This window comes from Siphateles boraxobius, unplaced genomic scaffold, assembly GCF_051911475.1.
Source record: "Siphateles boraxobius isolate OS27281-9 unplaced genomic scaffold, OSU_SipBor_1 19, whole genome shotgun sequence".
NCBI classification, from domain to species: Eukaryota; Metazoa; Chordata; class Actinopteri; order Cypriniformes; family Leuciscidae; genus Siphateles; species Siphateles boraxobius.
The window spans coordinates 13,220,515-13,234,755 of NW_027508799.1; the positions used below are offsets into that span (position 1 = coordinate 13,220,515).

The window sequence follows — 14,241 nt, forward strand, 5'->3', positions numbered from 1 at the left end:
GGCCGGTTCATCAGTGACTGTGGCCTTTTCCTTCAACCGGACACAGGCATCAACCATAAAGAGCAGGGCTCCAACATGGGTACATGACTCAGCTACACCAGCCATGCATGTGCAGTGGGCTGAACACACTTGTCCCAATGGTGTAAGGATGACCCATGGTGTGAGAGGAGGTTCGCTGAGCCGCCGTGAATGCATGACCTGTTAAATACAAGAGGTAATATGTATATATTACAAAGTCACATTTTTTCAAGTTACACACATCACATTTCCATTTGTCTGCAGCCTTGCCTGGATCACAAATACGCCATGCACTCTCACCCTTAATGCACTCAAGTCCCCAACACACAAACCTACAACATTACAATGTAAATGTGGATGTAAATGAATAGGCTTGGACTTGGTGCTGGAAACCCAATGCACAGGACAATAGAGACACCAGAATAAAAATATTCATGATTCTGAAGCTGAAAATACAGAATTATTTTAGACGAATATGCTTGCACTCTGTCACTAACAAAATATATTTAAAATAATGTAGGCCACTTTTTACTGGTAACATCAGACATACTGCATTATCAGGACCCACAAATATTCCCCCAGTGCATTATTCTACATTATATATAACATTTATATATAGAAGTTTAATGTAGTACTGACACTAAAACTGTAAACTTGTTGTTGTTTTTTTCACACAGTAATTTTAACTTTGGGTGAACTATACACACTACTGTCACTATCCACGATATATTGTTGCATTTTTGTATTGCGATATATTGTGACACAATATTGTTACAGCCCCAATTGACACTACTTTCTTTGAACTGAATTTCATCACTGTTTGATTCAGAGCTCCTGTACAGCAGAAACAAACTTTGTTATTTTCCTATTATTAAGCTGCTTTGATGCAATCTGGATTGTAAAAAGCCCTATATAAATAAAAGTGACTTGACAAAAAGTGAAGCAACTTACCTTTGCCAGTACAACGGTGTTTTCACAGTTTGGGGGCTTGTAGATGACCAAGTCGCGCACCCAGCCGCAGCAGAATGTCTCGTAACTTTCCAAGGATTTCAGGCTTTTGAATTCTAGCATAGTGTAATAACTGATGCCAAAAACCAAGTAATTAACTATTTCCATATACGTACAAGGTGGTAAAGAGTCTAGGTCTCAGTTCCATTCAGCTGCAGGCAGCTCGTATGGGTCGACGTTTTTAATATCAGCCAATTTCTCCAAATACCTCTGTTTGGCATTGATAGTAAGTTTCTCCCTGTAAGGACCCTTTTCTTTTGCAGCATTCTTCTCCATTTCTTCTTAATTTCTATATTATATATATTTATTTATATATGTATATATTATATAATATATATATATATTATTTATATAATTTCTCGTAATTTCTATCCGTATATCCGTTTCAATTTGTATCCGTCTCTGTATCGCTCTTACACTGTTGCCCCTGGCAACCAATAGCGTGTCCTCCCAAAATGGTGGGCGGCCTCAATTCGTCACGTGACAGCAAGCTACCGTGACGCATCTCCTCATTCTCAATATGACTTTTTCTTATTTAAATGAAGATGGTTGGATTGGAACCAAAATTGAATAGCATTAAAGTTAGATTGCAATGAGGATTGAATCTTAGAGACAGCATTAGATGTGTAGATCACGGTGTCATCTGCATATACAGGTGCTGGTCATATAATTAGAATACCATTAAAAAGTTGATTTATTTCAGTAATTCCATTCAAAAAGTAAAATTTGGATATTATATTCATTCATTACACACAGACTGATATATTTCAAATGTTTATTTCATTTAATTGTGATGAATAAAACTGGCAACTAATGAAAATCCCAAATTCAGTATCTCCAAAAATTAGAATATTACTTAAGACCAATACAAAAAAAGGATTTTTAGAAATTTTGGCCAACTGAAAAGTATGAACATGAAAAGTATGATTATGTACAGCACTCAATACTTAGTTGGGGCTCCTTTTGCCTGAATTACTGCAGCAATGCGGCGTGGCATGGAGTCAATCAGTTTGTGGTTGACACTGCTCAGGTGTTATGAGAGCCCAGGTTGCTCTGATAGTGGCCTTTAGCTCTTCTGCATTGTTGGGTCTGGGGTATCGCATCTTCCTCTTGACAATACCCCATAGATTTTCTATAGGGTTAAGGTCCGGCGAGTTTGCTGGCCAATTAAGAACAGGGATACCATGGTCCTTAAACCAGGTACTGGTAGCTTTGGCACTGTGTGCAGGTGCCAAGTCCTGTTGGAAAATGAAATCTGCATCTCCATAAAGTTGATCAGTAGCAGGAAGCATGGAGTGCTCTAAAACTTCCTGGTAGACGGCTGCGTTGACCTTGGACCTCAGAAAACACAGTGTACCAACACCAGCAGATGACATGGCACCCCAAACCATCACTGACTGTGGAAACTTTACACTGGACTTCAAGCAACGTGGATTCTGTGCCTCTCATCTCTTCTTCCAGACTCTGGGACCTTGATTTCCAAAGGAAATGCAAAATTTACTTTCATCAGTGAACATAACTTTGGACCACTCAGCAGCAGTCCAGTCCTTTTTGTCTTTAGACGCTTCTGACGCTGTGTATTGTTCAAGAGTGGCTTGACACAAGGAATGCGACAGCTGAAACCCATGTCTTGCATACGTCTGTGCGTGGTGGTTCTTGAAGCATTGACTCCAGCTGCAGTCCACTCTTTGTGAATCTCCCCCACATTTGTGAATGGGTTTTGTTTCACAATCCTCCCCAGGGTGCGGTTATCCCTATTGCTTGTACACTTTTTTCCACCACATCTTTTCCTTCCCTTCGCCTCTCTATTAATGTGCTTGGACACAGAGCTCTGTGAACAGCTAACCTCTTTAGCAATGACCTTTTGTCAGTTTTGTCAGTGCCACAGACTGATCGACTCCATGCCACACCTCCATGACACAGTGCCAAAGCTACCAGTACCTGGTTTAAGGACCATGGTATCCCTGTTCTTAATTGGCCAGCAAACTCGCCTGACCTTAACCCTATAGAAAATATATGGGGTATTGTCAAGAGGAAGATGCGATAACCCAGACCCAACAATGCAGAAGAGCTGAAGGCCACTATCAGAGCAACCTGGGCTCTCATAACACCTGAGCATTGCCACAGACTGATTGACTCCATGCCACGCTGCATTGCTGCAGTAATTCAGGCAAAAGAAGCCCCAACTAGGTATTGAGTGCTGTACATGCTTATACTTTTCATGTTCATACTTTTCAGTTGGCCAAAATTTCTAAAAATCCCTTTTTTGTATTGGTCTTAAGTAATATTCTAATTTTCGGAGATACTGAATTTGGGATTTTCATTAGTTGTCAGTTTTATTCATCACAATTAAATGAAATAAACATTTGAAATATATCAGTCTGTGTAAGGAATGAATATAATATCCAAATTTCACTTTTTGAGTGGAATTACTGAAATAAATCAACTTTTTGATGATATTCTAATTATATGACCAGCACCTGTAGATGAATAAAACAGTCTGAGCAAATTAGAGGAAGATCATTGATAAAGAAAATAGAAGAGGCCCTAAGGAAGAGCCTTGAGGGACACCTTTCTCCATTATTAAGGACTGTGATACACAACCATGAAATGAGACACCCTGACGTCTACAGTGGAGATAAGAATTAAACCAGAGAAGAGAGTGTTTAGAAAGGCCTATCGCATATAATTAGTCAAGAAGCATATACGTAATGATCGATCATATCAAAGGCCTTAGTGAAATAAATATTGCACCAGTCGACATGTTATTGTGTAGGGAAAACTTGGTAAATTTTAGAAGAGCAGTAGTTGTAGAGAAGTTTGGTCTGAAACCAGATTGATTTGGTGACAAAATAGAGAAATCATAAATATATTTGAATAATTGTTTAAACAATAGTTTTTCAAACACTTTTGCTATACTACTGATGATTGGAAATAGGTCTGCAGTTGTTGAGATCAAGTTCATCGCCACCCTTATGTATTGGTGTAACTCTGGCAGACTTCCACGTTAATGGAACCCCAAAGGTAGATAACGATAAATTTAATTAAACTGATAAAGGTATTGCCAGTACATGAGACACAAGCTTAATAAACTTAATCTCCAGTCCATCAGGATCAGTACCATTACCTGACTTTAGTTCAGACATTGCCTTCTGAACTTCAGAAGGATTTATTGTAGCAAATGAAAAGGAGCTGTTATGCTCTTCTGCCAGACTAGAGTAGGAGAAATTAGAAAATTGTGAACTACAAATAGAGGAAAAGTATTGGTTAAAAGCATTGGCAACCGCGGAAGGATCACTGATATCATTGTTAACTTTGATTTTGGTAGCAATGCTTTTAGTAGAATTATTTAATTAAGAATTAAGACTTTTCCAAAACTTCTTAGGATTATTGAAGTTATTAGACAGAGAATTTTTATAATAATTCGATTTAGAATTTCTTGTTTAAGTCGTACACGTATTTCTTAATTGTTTATATATAGCCCCGTCTGCTGAGTCCTTTAGCAGGCTGTACTTTTCCCATGCCTTATCTCTTTGTTTAAAAAGATGTATTAAATAAGCATCAATCCATGGTAAATGTCGGCCCGGCCCTTGTCAAGTCAAGTCATCCTCATTTATATAGCGCTTTTAACAATGTAGATTGTTTCAAAGCAGCTTTACAGAGATAAACATATAATTTAAGGTAACAGAGATTGGTTTGGTTTTATAGTGGTTTTTGAAAAAGTTTTTCCAACTAAAGTTAGTTTTGATTGATTCACTTCCGTCTAAATGATCATTTGTTATTAAATTAGGGGCCGCTAAGACGACACCGTTCTCTCTAAACAGACTTTAAACGTGAACCTGTGATAGATGCTGATGGCGTTCACATGCGCATTAAGAATTTATTCTATAGTTATGTGCGTTTGAATATATGTGCGCAGGTTTGTAATTCCTTACAAACCATCCCTAAACAAACTACTTGTCTTGTCTATAAATTTTGATGCAGAATTTTATTTTATCTTATCAGTAAAGTTTATCCTTAACCTTTACTGATATCCAAGGGGCATGTTTATTAATTACTTTAAAAACTTCTGTATAGAGAAAATTCCAAGCATCTTCAACAAAAGGAATAAGGTGAAACCTATTCCAATTTATATCTAATAAATCTTGGATAAAAAACTCAATGTTAAGATGTTTACTCTCACCTTACTCTGATCACCCTGGGTGGTAGGCGAGGTAATCTAATTTTCCATACACAGAAAACCATCGAATGATCACTAAAGCAATCGGGAAGAACACCAGATTCAGTAATTCTGTTACAGTGGGTGACCAAAATCCAGTCTAACAAAGATTTGGATCTCTGGTCAACCCGAGTAGGTTGTCTAATTAGTTGAGTCAGATTTAAGCTTTCAAAGAAATTTCTGTGATTTAGAGATTATCGATCTAACCAGTTAATGTTAAAGTCACCAAGGATAATCATCTCGTTTGAGCTCCCCACAGATTTTATAATAGTGCCTATGCGGTGTATTGACTCTGTAGGGGAGTTTGGAGGTCGGTAGATGTTCCCTATAGTTAGCTGTTTATTTAGGTGAAAACTAATTTTAACAAAAAGACAAAGTATACAGGGTTTTCTTTAGGGGCTATAAACTCAGATAATAAATCTTCTTTCATTCCTTCCTTGACCATGTGATTAAAACCAAATGTGAGACATTAAAACTGACCAATCAGCAGATTACAGGTCTAAAACAACGTAGACAACTAGCCATTCATTGACAAGAACTTACTTTGATAAGCAGAGAAGGGCCAGGGCAAATAACAGCATCTGAAATTGTTTTCATGAGTTCACTCACCATTTTAAAACAATCCTTAGTTGTAGTTATGGATAAACTTGTTCCCCCAAGATTTAAAGCTATTTTTTTGGAAATTACAATTAGTTAATTAAAATGAATGAATGAATGAATGAACGAACAATGAATGTCAATTCAACAAATTTAAAAAAAAATTAACTATGCAATTTTTTTAACTGTTAAGGGCTTGTTTTTATTAAACTGTAATAAAGGGCATTGGATCCAGATGATGTCATAACGGCCTGTATGCTTCAACTTTGACCTTCAGCTTCTTTGTCTCTCATTGCTTTCTTCATTTTCTGCATTTTAAAACATACCTAATGTGCCAAACCTTTATTTTTTTTTATTGATTTTACTGTACATCACTGCTACCTTGAATTACTTTTTATATATTCAAATAGAAATAGGCTACACAGCGGTTTATCTTGGTAATAAAAAGATAATACTATTTAAATGTACTGTAATTCTAAAATAATTTAAAAATGACACGGCCCCACAATATTATGAGAGTTTTAATTCCCACTAAGTTGTCGACACATTTATTTAGTTTAGTATGAGTCTATAATATTCAGCACATTACATGAATAGTTGCATACTGAGGATGATGCTAGCTTAAATGATCTTAGAAAAACTTAAATCTAAAAGAAAAACTAACAGTGTGCTCCAAACCTATATTTCTACAGAAAATATCCATGGCACGAAACTGTTTTACACATTAGTAATGCAAGAAAATGTTGAAGCTGTTCTTCAAATGGCTTAAACAACTGCAGAGCCCTCAGATTAGAAGGAAACATTTTAATTAAAGGGACAGTTCACCCCAACTTATTTACTCACTCTTATGTCTGCTAATCTTCTTAAGTCTTAGTTTTGTGTGGAAAAGAGACTGGAACTTAAAGGGATAGTTCACCCAAAAATGAAAGTTTCATCATTTACACACCCAAGTTTTAAGACTTGGAATATAATGCATAAACTATATGGATTATAATGATGCTCTCCAGACTTATTGTCATTTTTAGAGCTTGAAAGATGTGATCAATTATGATCCGTCAATTGTAAAAGAGCTGTGGAAAGATTCTTTAAAAAAAAATCTGATCCACAGAAAAAAACACAACAGTGTAAACAGGTTTGGACATGGACATTAGTCATGAGGGCGAGTAAATAATAACAGGATTTAAATTTTTGATTGAAACATTACTTTAAAGATCATTGTTGTTTTCACCCCACACAAGGCACTCAGGATGACAAAATTATTCAAGTCAAACACTGTGGCTCTTCATGTGCCTGTTCAAGTGTGTACGGCACGTGTAAGCCTTTGGGCACAGAGGACATGGGAACGGCCTCTTCCCAATATGAGTGTACATGTGCTTGCTCAAGTCATAGCGCCGGATGAATCGTTTCCCACACTGTAAGCAGCAGTGTGGACGCTCTCCGGTGTGAAAGCACATGTGAGCCGTCAGGTGACTCGAAACCACAAATTTCTTGCCGCAGATTTTACACTGATACGGCTTCTCTCCCGTGTGAGAACGCAGATGCACCTGCAGGCATCCGGCAGAGACAAAACCCTTTCCGCACTGATGACAAACGTATGGCTTCTCCCCAGTGTGAATTCTGATGTGGATTTTCAAATTCCCAGATAGTGAAAACTGCTTCTCGCAGTACGGACAAACGTGCGGCCGCTCGCCAGAATGACATCTCATGTGGGATTTTAATTGGATTTTGCTGTAAAATCGCTTTCCGCATTGCGAACAAAGGAGAGGTTTCTCGCCCGTGTGGTTTGAGAGGTGGGCGAGCAGGCTGCTGTTTGCCGAAAAGCACTTCCCACACTGGTCGCATATATATGGCCTGAACTCTGCGTGCGTCTTCAGGTGGCTTCTTAATTCGCTGTCAATGCTAAAAGTCAAATCACAAAAACGACACTTTCCTGGCTGCCGTTCCGGTTTAGATTGGTGGACGTCTTTAACTTTATGAGTCTTCTGGTGGATTAAACTGGCTCGGTACGACCCGAAAGTCTCGTTGCATTGTTTACAGGTATAGTTCCTTTTAACACTGGGAGTTCGGTGAGCTCGCCGGTGACTGACTAATCGTGACAGACTTGTGAACAGCCGTCCGCATTCAGGGCATTTGTGTGTGGTTTTCTCTTTGTGCACCCTGTTGTGTCTGTATAGGGTCCTGAGGGATCTAAAGTGGGCGGTGCATTTGATGCACTTAAAAACTCTGGTATTGCAGCTGATGCTCTTGTGTGCCGCCAGCTGCGTCAAATCGTCAAAAACTTGCCCACACTGAAGACACTCATGTGTCCCCGCCTGGGTGTGAATTTCCTGGTGCTTGACAAGATCAGAGCGATAGATGAAGTATTTTGTGCACTGCTGACATTTGTGTACGGTCCTGCCTGCATAGTGGAAGCCTTTAGAAGGTGTGTTTGGGAAGTTGTCGACAGTAGGCCGCTGTGGCACAGCAGTCTGAAAAATTAAATCACCTAAAGGAAAACATGGGACAAACAGAGTGGTTCAGTCTAAAGATGATGAAAAGGTATAATGAGAATCTTGACAGATATTCGTAAGGGCTGTACCTATATGAGCATCATTGGTGGATGACGGTACGCTTGGCTCTTCTGAGTTACTCCTACAAAAAGAATAAATAGGATATTTTCCAATGAAACATTTTCTATCTTAATTCCGGAACACTACAGAGCAAATTTCATAGCAATGTGCTGAGTCCTCAGAGATTATCAGTCACAAATAGACTAATAATGGGGAATATTACTCAGAGTGTCTATTTCTAAGCAGATATTTTGACAACAGTCTGACAGCAATCATCTTGAAATTATAGAATTTTGGGAATTTGTTGCACAAGATCCAATCAGAAATTGGATATCAGAAAATGATCACCTACTGTACACTATTAGCACCAACACTGAAAAATTACTTCATTTGAGTGTGACAAACAACTTTCACTGTGCTCATCATACAAAATGGCCTTATTGCTGATTTTGGAGCTTGAACCTTGGACCCCAATGACTTTTATTGTATGGACAAAATCAGCTGAAATATTCTCCAAATATCTTTTTTTGTGTTAAACAGATTTTTTTTTTACAAATCTAAAGACATGAGGGCGATAGAAATATTTTTTGCATTATTCCTTCAAGCTAAAATAAATAAATAAATAAATGAATAATCAAGTTAACTTCAGTAATAGCTGGTTGTTATACAACTAGCTGACCATCCTGCCCACACCTAGTAATATAGTAACATACCGTTGCAATTCATCAGCATTTGAGTTTGTTAACTTTTCTCCATCACTGTCTCTGGAGAACTCTGATGATTCACAGCTGGAGCTGAATCCCACATCCTGGACATTTGGATCACCTGTGACAGTCTCCTTGTTCATACCATGTTGCTGGTTTGGCAGGTTTTTAGAATCAAGTGGCCGTAACTTTCCATCATCGTGCTGGTTTATAATGACTGAGTCGCCAACAGGCGGCAGTGACAATGATGAAACTATTCGATCCTCAACTATTGATGGAAGAACTTTCAAAATAAAAATATGAAAATAAAATTAGCCATTGACCAATTGTGCTTAATTACTGTATTCTTCTAGTAATAGAATTGGGTCTTAATCTTTATCTGGGGTTTCATTGGTTAGCCAGAGAAGTTTTGGTATATCTTTTGATAAATTTGTGATTTTCCATTTTTACCTAGAAAGCATATACAGCTATATTAAATACGGCTGGGACAATAAATCGTGATTGTAAATGCATTGAGAATCGAGAAATTATTCTGGATTGATTCTGAGTTTTTCCGAATGCATCGCGATTCTCTCTCGAATCGATTCTGAGCTTAGTTTTTAACAGCAGATGGAGATGGCACTGCATGCTTTAGAAACAGCCATACTCTGCTGGCTTCCAATGCCTTAGAAACACCACTTGAACCTTCTATGAAAAAAATCAATCATAAAGTTCGAAAGGGTTGAAGCATATTAAGGGTGTTTGCAGTGGGCTGTTTACATTAATCTCACGTCATAAAAGCATTCGGTGCAAGTACATTCTCAGACCCAGCAGAACGCACGAGCGCTCTTCTTCGTGAGCATTTGAGCGTGCGGTTAAAAACTATCCTAGGACACCATCTGCTGTTAAAAACTAAGCTCAGAATCGTTTCAAGAGAGAATGGCGATGCATTCGGAAAATATTTGAATCGATCCACGTATCGCGATTATTTAGGTTTAGATAGTAGATATCTCAGGTTTGTCAAACAATTCTCTAACATATCTGATTAACCAAGCAAGCCAAGTCCAACCTACAGCATATGGAATAACACTAATATTCAAGGACTAGATTTTACCATTTTTTTCCAAAGTCCCACAAGCTTCTGTTTGCAGCAAGGATAGCAAATTGTGTGATTTACAAACAGAGTCCACACATGCATCTAGCTCCCCAGGGAGACAGCTGAGCAACAGTGAAAGCTGAAATGAAAGAAAATCAAGTTTCACACATTAAAAACACAAACAAATTCTGTATAACCAAGTAGCTGGCCTGAATCATTCAAATATGATAAGCGTGTATCATCAGACCTGTTTGAAGTTTGGTACAGGCAGAAGTTGTTCCAATCTGGAGAGGAAAAAGCCAACAAGGACTTGCAGTGCTTTATCAAAGTCAGGACCATATTCGACTGGAAATACTTCCTGAAATACAAAAACAATTTCACCCTAAGTTTTTATGCAAACCTATCTGAAAAACAGCAGTTCATTTTTTGCAACTTCCAACCCCAGTTCATAGCACCTATGTTGCAGGCTGGACATCAATAACATTAAATGTCTTTAGCACATGTTCACAAGCCTTTGAAATGAATCGTGCTAGAGAACTCTTAAATTAATCCTACGGAGCTATTCATACTGGGAACGAACATTCACTCATTGACAAAGTTACACATTATACACTTGCAATGCAAAGGTCATTTTTTTTAACTGTATGAATTAAATATACACAGATTTTTAAAGCTGCAAAAGTTATTCCGTCAAGAGCACTGAGTGATTTTCTGTTTGTCTATTGTTGTTTAATTAACATTAGGCACACAGACAGAAGCAGGTTTATTAGGCTGCTGTCACTTTTAGAGCAGCACAGATCCAATATATTATCACACACTTTCTTTCTCAACTGTTTACTCCACCTAAGACATAGCTGACTGTGTTTACGTGAATACTCAAGACTGGCATTTTGACAATTTTGTGAATGTATTTGGCCATTTAATCAGCGGAACAGAACTGAAATCGGGATTACACGCTGTCTGAGAGGCAGCTTCTTGTAGGCGTGAGAAGGCCCTACTTCACTTATTGCACCTAATAACATTAATCATGTCATTCATATTATACACTTGAAATGCCAAGGTCATGGGTTTGATTCGCAATTTATGTGTGGAGACAGTGGGGGTTATTAGTAAAGAAGGGTAGTTACAGTACAGGGTTTTTTTTTTAATGGTCCAAATCGAGCAAAAAGGAACGACACTAGGACTGCACGATATTGAAGAAGTTGCGATAACTCGTTAAAAAATGCGATATTCGATAAGTTATTTTAAATGTGTAAAATAAATGTAAATGATATTTAAAACCTGAAATTATATAAGCAACATACAGGTTTCACATTCTTTTTGTGGAAAGAAAGGGACCCTACAACTTCTGAAAGTGAACACCAATCTCTTACTGTAGCATTAGCTACATAAAGAGTAATTGTCATTTTAACGCCAAGTTTAAACCAGGGGGTTTAGGGTTTCAGGTAGGCCTACATTAGGTTTATTTAACAACAATTATTTGACTGGAAGATTTCCGTGTGTTTCTATAGATAATTATATTTCTACTCATTTAATAGTGAAGACAGGTACTTCAAGGATCAATTTTGTAACCAATTTTATTTTCAATCTATATAAATGAACTTGGCGTAGGATTAGAGACAGTAAATGTATGCAGTAAACACTTTTATGCTTATCCGGGCTCTACATTAGAGACATTGTAACAGTTCTTCTGGATTTAGTCTGTCTCAGGCTTTTCTGTTTCTTCGTGTAATCACAGACAGACTCGATGATGGTGAGATCAGATCATACCGGCTGTTGTCAGACTCCTCGAGCATTCAAAAATCTCACTGGGTTCTCATGGGTACCAACCTTTTCATTTGCGCATGTCAATTTTGCACTCTCCTGCCAAAATGAGGTGGAGTGCTTGAGAAGTGGTTAAGAAAGTGAGAAGTATTACTCTATTACAGCTCATCTTCATTAGTCAAGGGGGCAAATGCCTTCAGGCATGATACACTTCTGTCCCATGACAAAAGTAAACGCCACCAGCATTGTAGTGCTGCACAGAGGGTAAAAGAACCTGATGCACCAAAGCTGTTATTCAAGGAGTGCAAAAAATGGAGCAGGCTTTGTTTGTTGGCTACATTGCAGAGGAGCTACCTTTCAGTCAATTCCCCTCTCTTCATGGGCTCATCCAAAGAACAGTTGGAAAATGTCCAAACTGCTAAGATTCTGACAAAGTGTGCTGGGTGTGTATGCCTTTAATCACCAATAATTGTAAAGTGCTATGTTTTTTTTCAATCGGAGAATAAAGAGAATATGTTTGCTCTTTTTACAGCTTCATAAGCATCATATATGATGTGGAGAGGGAAAAGCTAATGGAGACTTTGAAGAAGACCAATTATTTCTCCATTATGAGTGATGGGGCAACTGATGCAAGAACAATTAAAAGTTAGCTGATATATGTCCGCTTCCTGGGAGAAAAAGGGCCAGTAAATGCCTACCTATCTATTCAGGATGTAAAACAGGGAACTGCTGTTGGAATTCTGAAAGCCATTTATACAGGTAATGTATGGGTGTCATTTTAACCTAATTGTCTCTGTCACCAGGTTGGATCCTCCTCCTTTGCTCACTTATTTGCTCTCTTATTTGCTCTCTTATTTGCTCTCTTATTTGCTCTCTTATTTGCTCTCTTATTTGCTCTCTTATTTGCTCTCTTATTTGCTCTCTTATTTGCTCTCTTATTTACTCTCTTATTTACTCTCTTATTTACTCTCTTATTTACTCTCTTATTTACTCTCTTATTTACTCTCTTATTTACTCTCTTATTTACTCACGTCTATTTTTGTGTTTCTTAAAAAGCATTTGAAACATTATCGGAAAAATTAACAGATCCACGGGCCTATCCAGTTTTTTTTTCTTTTCTTCCTCCATCGCAGCACATCCTACGTCATTCATCAGCAGCACTTGTGTCGCATGCTGGAAGAGTTGAGTTAACGGTTAAGCAACATGAAGCAAACCAAAGAGTCGGCTGTGTGGCGATGTTTCACGCTTGCCACGGCAACTAGTTCGTCGGCTGTTTGCAATGTCTGCAAAGTAAATGTTCCGAGGGGTGGTGGTAGTACTGCAAAGTACAATACTACCAATTTAATCAAGCACATCCAAAAGTACCATGCCAAATTCCTGCAGCTCAACAAAACCAAAAGAGCAGGAGACAATACAGCCCAGCAACTAACTTTGGCAGATGCACTTCAATGATGCAAAAAGTTTCCGACGGAAAAGTTGAAGGCATTGGCAATAACAAAGTTTTAGACATCATTGTTTTTGATGCTCAACCAATGTCAGTTCTTGAAGATGAGGGCTTCCGTCGCCTACTGGAATACTTAGAGCCAAGGTACTCTCTTCCATCAAGAGTACTCTCCTCCATCTCTTCCGCAAGTATTTTTCCGAGACCGCACTGCCAGAACTGTACAAGAAAAAAATCTCAAAAGAGATTAAAGATATATAGGCAATGAGCTTCACTACAGATATATGGAGCTCTGCAGTGTCCAATGTCACTTTTAAGTTTAACAGTCTACTGCTTGGACACGAGCTGTAAACCGCACGGTGCAATGCTTCAAGCATCACCGATACCATTTCGGCTGCAATTAAGGAGATACTTGACCAGTAGAACATTCCTTTGAATAAAGTGCATGTCATCCTCAGGGACAATGCAAGTAACATGAAAAACGCCATTGACAACATGGGAGTGCGGAGCTTAGGCTGCTTTGCTCACACATTGCAGCTTGTAGTCAATAAGGGACTACTGTCACAACGGAGTGTGAGCGATGCCATTGCAATTTTGAACATTCTCCACTTGCGTATTCACAGCTGCAAGATATTCAACTCCAGATGCAAATGCAACCTAAACGCCTGCAACAAGACGTCAAAGCAAAAAATACGTCGACGCAAAATATGCGCGTCGATTCATCAGACCCAAAACAAAGATGGTGGTCGCCGGAGAATAGTTTCAACACAAGTGGCTCCTCTGACTATCAGAAGTGCAAGGAGGCACGCACTCATTCCTCTAAAGTATGGGAATTCTTTCATTTAAAAGGAAACAATTCCGTTTAT

General features: G+C 38.3%; 1 protein-coding gene across 1 annotated transcript in view; it reads right to left on the reverse strand.

Annotated features, from left to right (window-relative positions):
* Positions 1–6,347: 6,347 nt before the first annotated feature.
* LOC143742449 (uncharacterized) overlaps positions 6,348–14,241 on the reverse strand; it is a 58,836-nt gene continuing 50,942 nt past the window's right edge. Inside the window, exons 5-9 of the mRNA XM_077235310.1 lie at positions 10,418–10,528; positions 10,189–10,309; positions 9,105–9,378; positions 8,421–8,473; positions 6,348–8,327 (exon numbers count right to left, since the gene is read on the reverse strand). Of these exons, the coding sequence (XP_077091425.1) occupies positions 7,108–8,327; positions 8,421–8,473; positions 9,105–9,378; positions 10,189–10,309; positions 10,418–10,528 (1,779 nt within the window). The 3' untranslated portion in view covers positions 6,348–7,107. The remainder of the gene's footprint in view (positions 8,328–8,420; positions 8,474–9,104; positions 9,379–10,188; positions 10,310–10,417; positions 10,529–14,241) is intronic.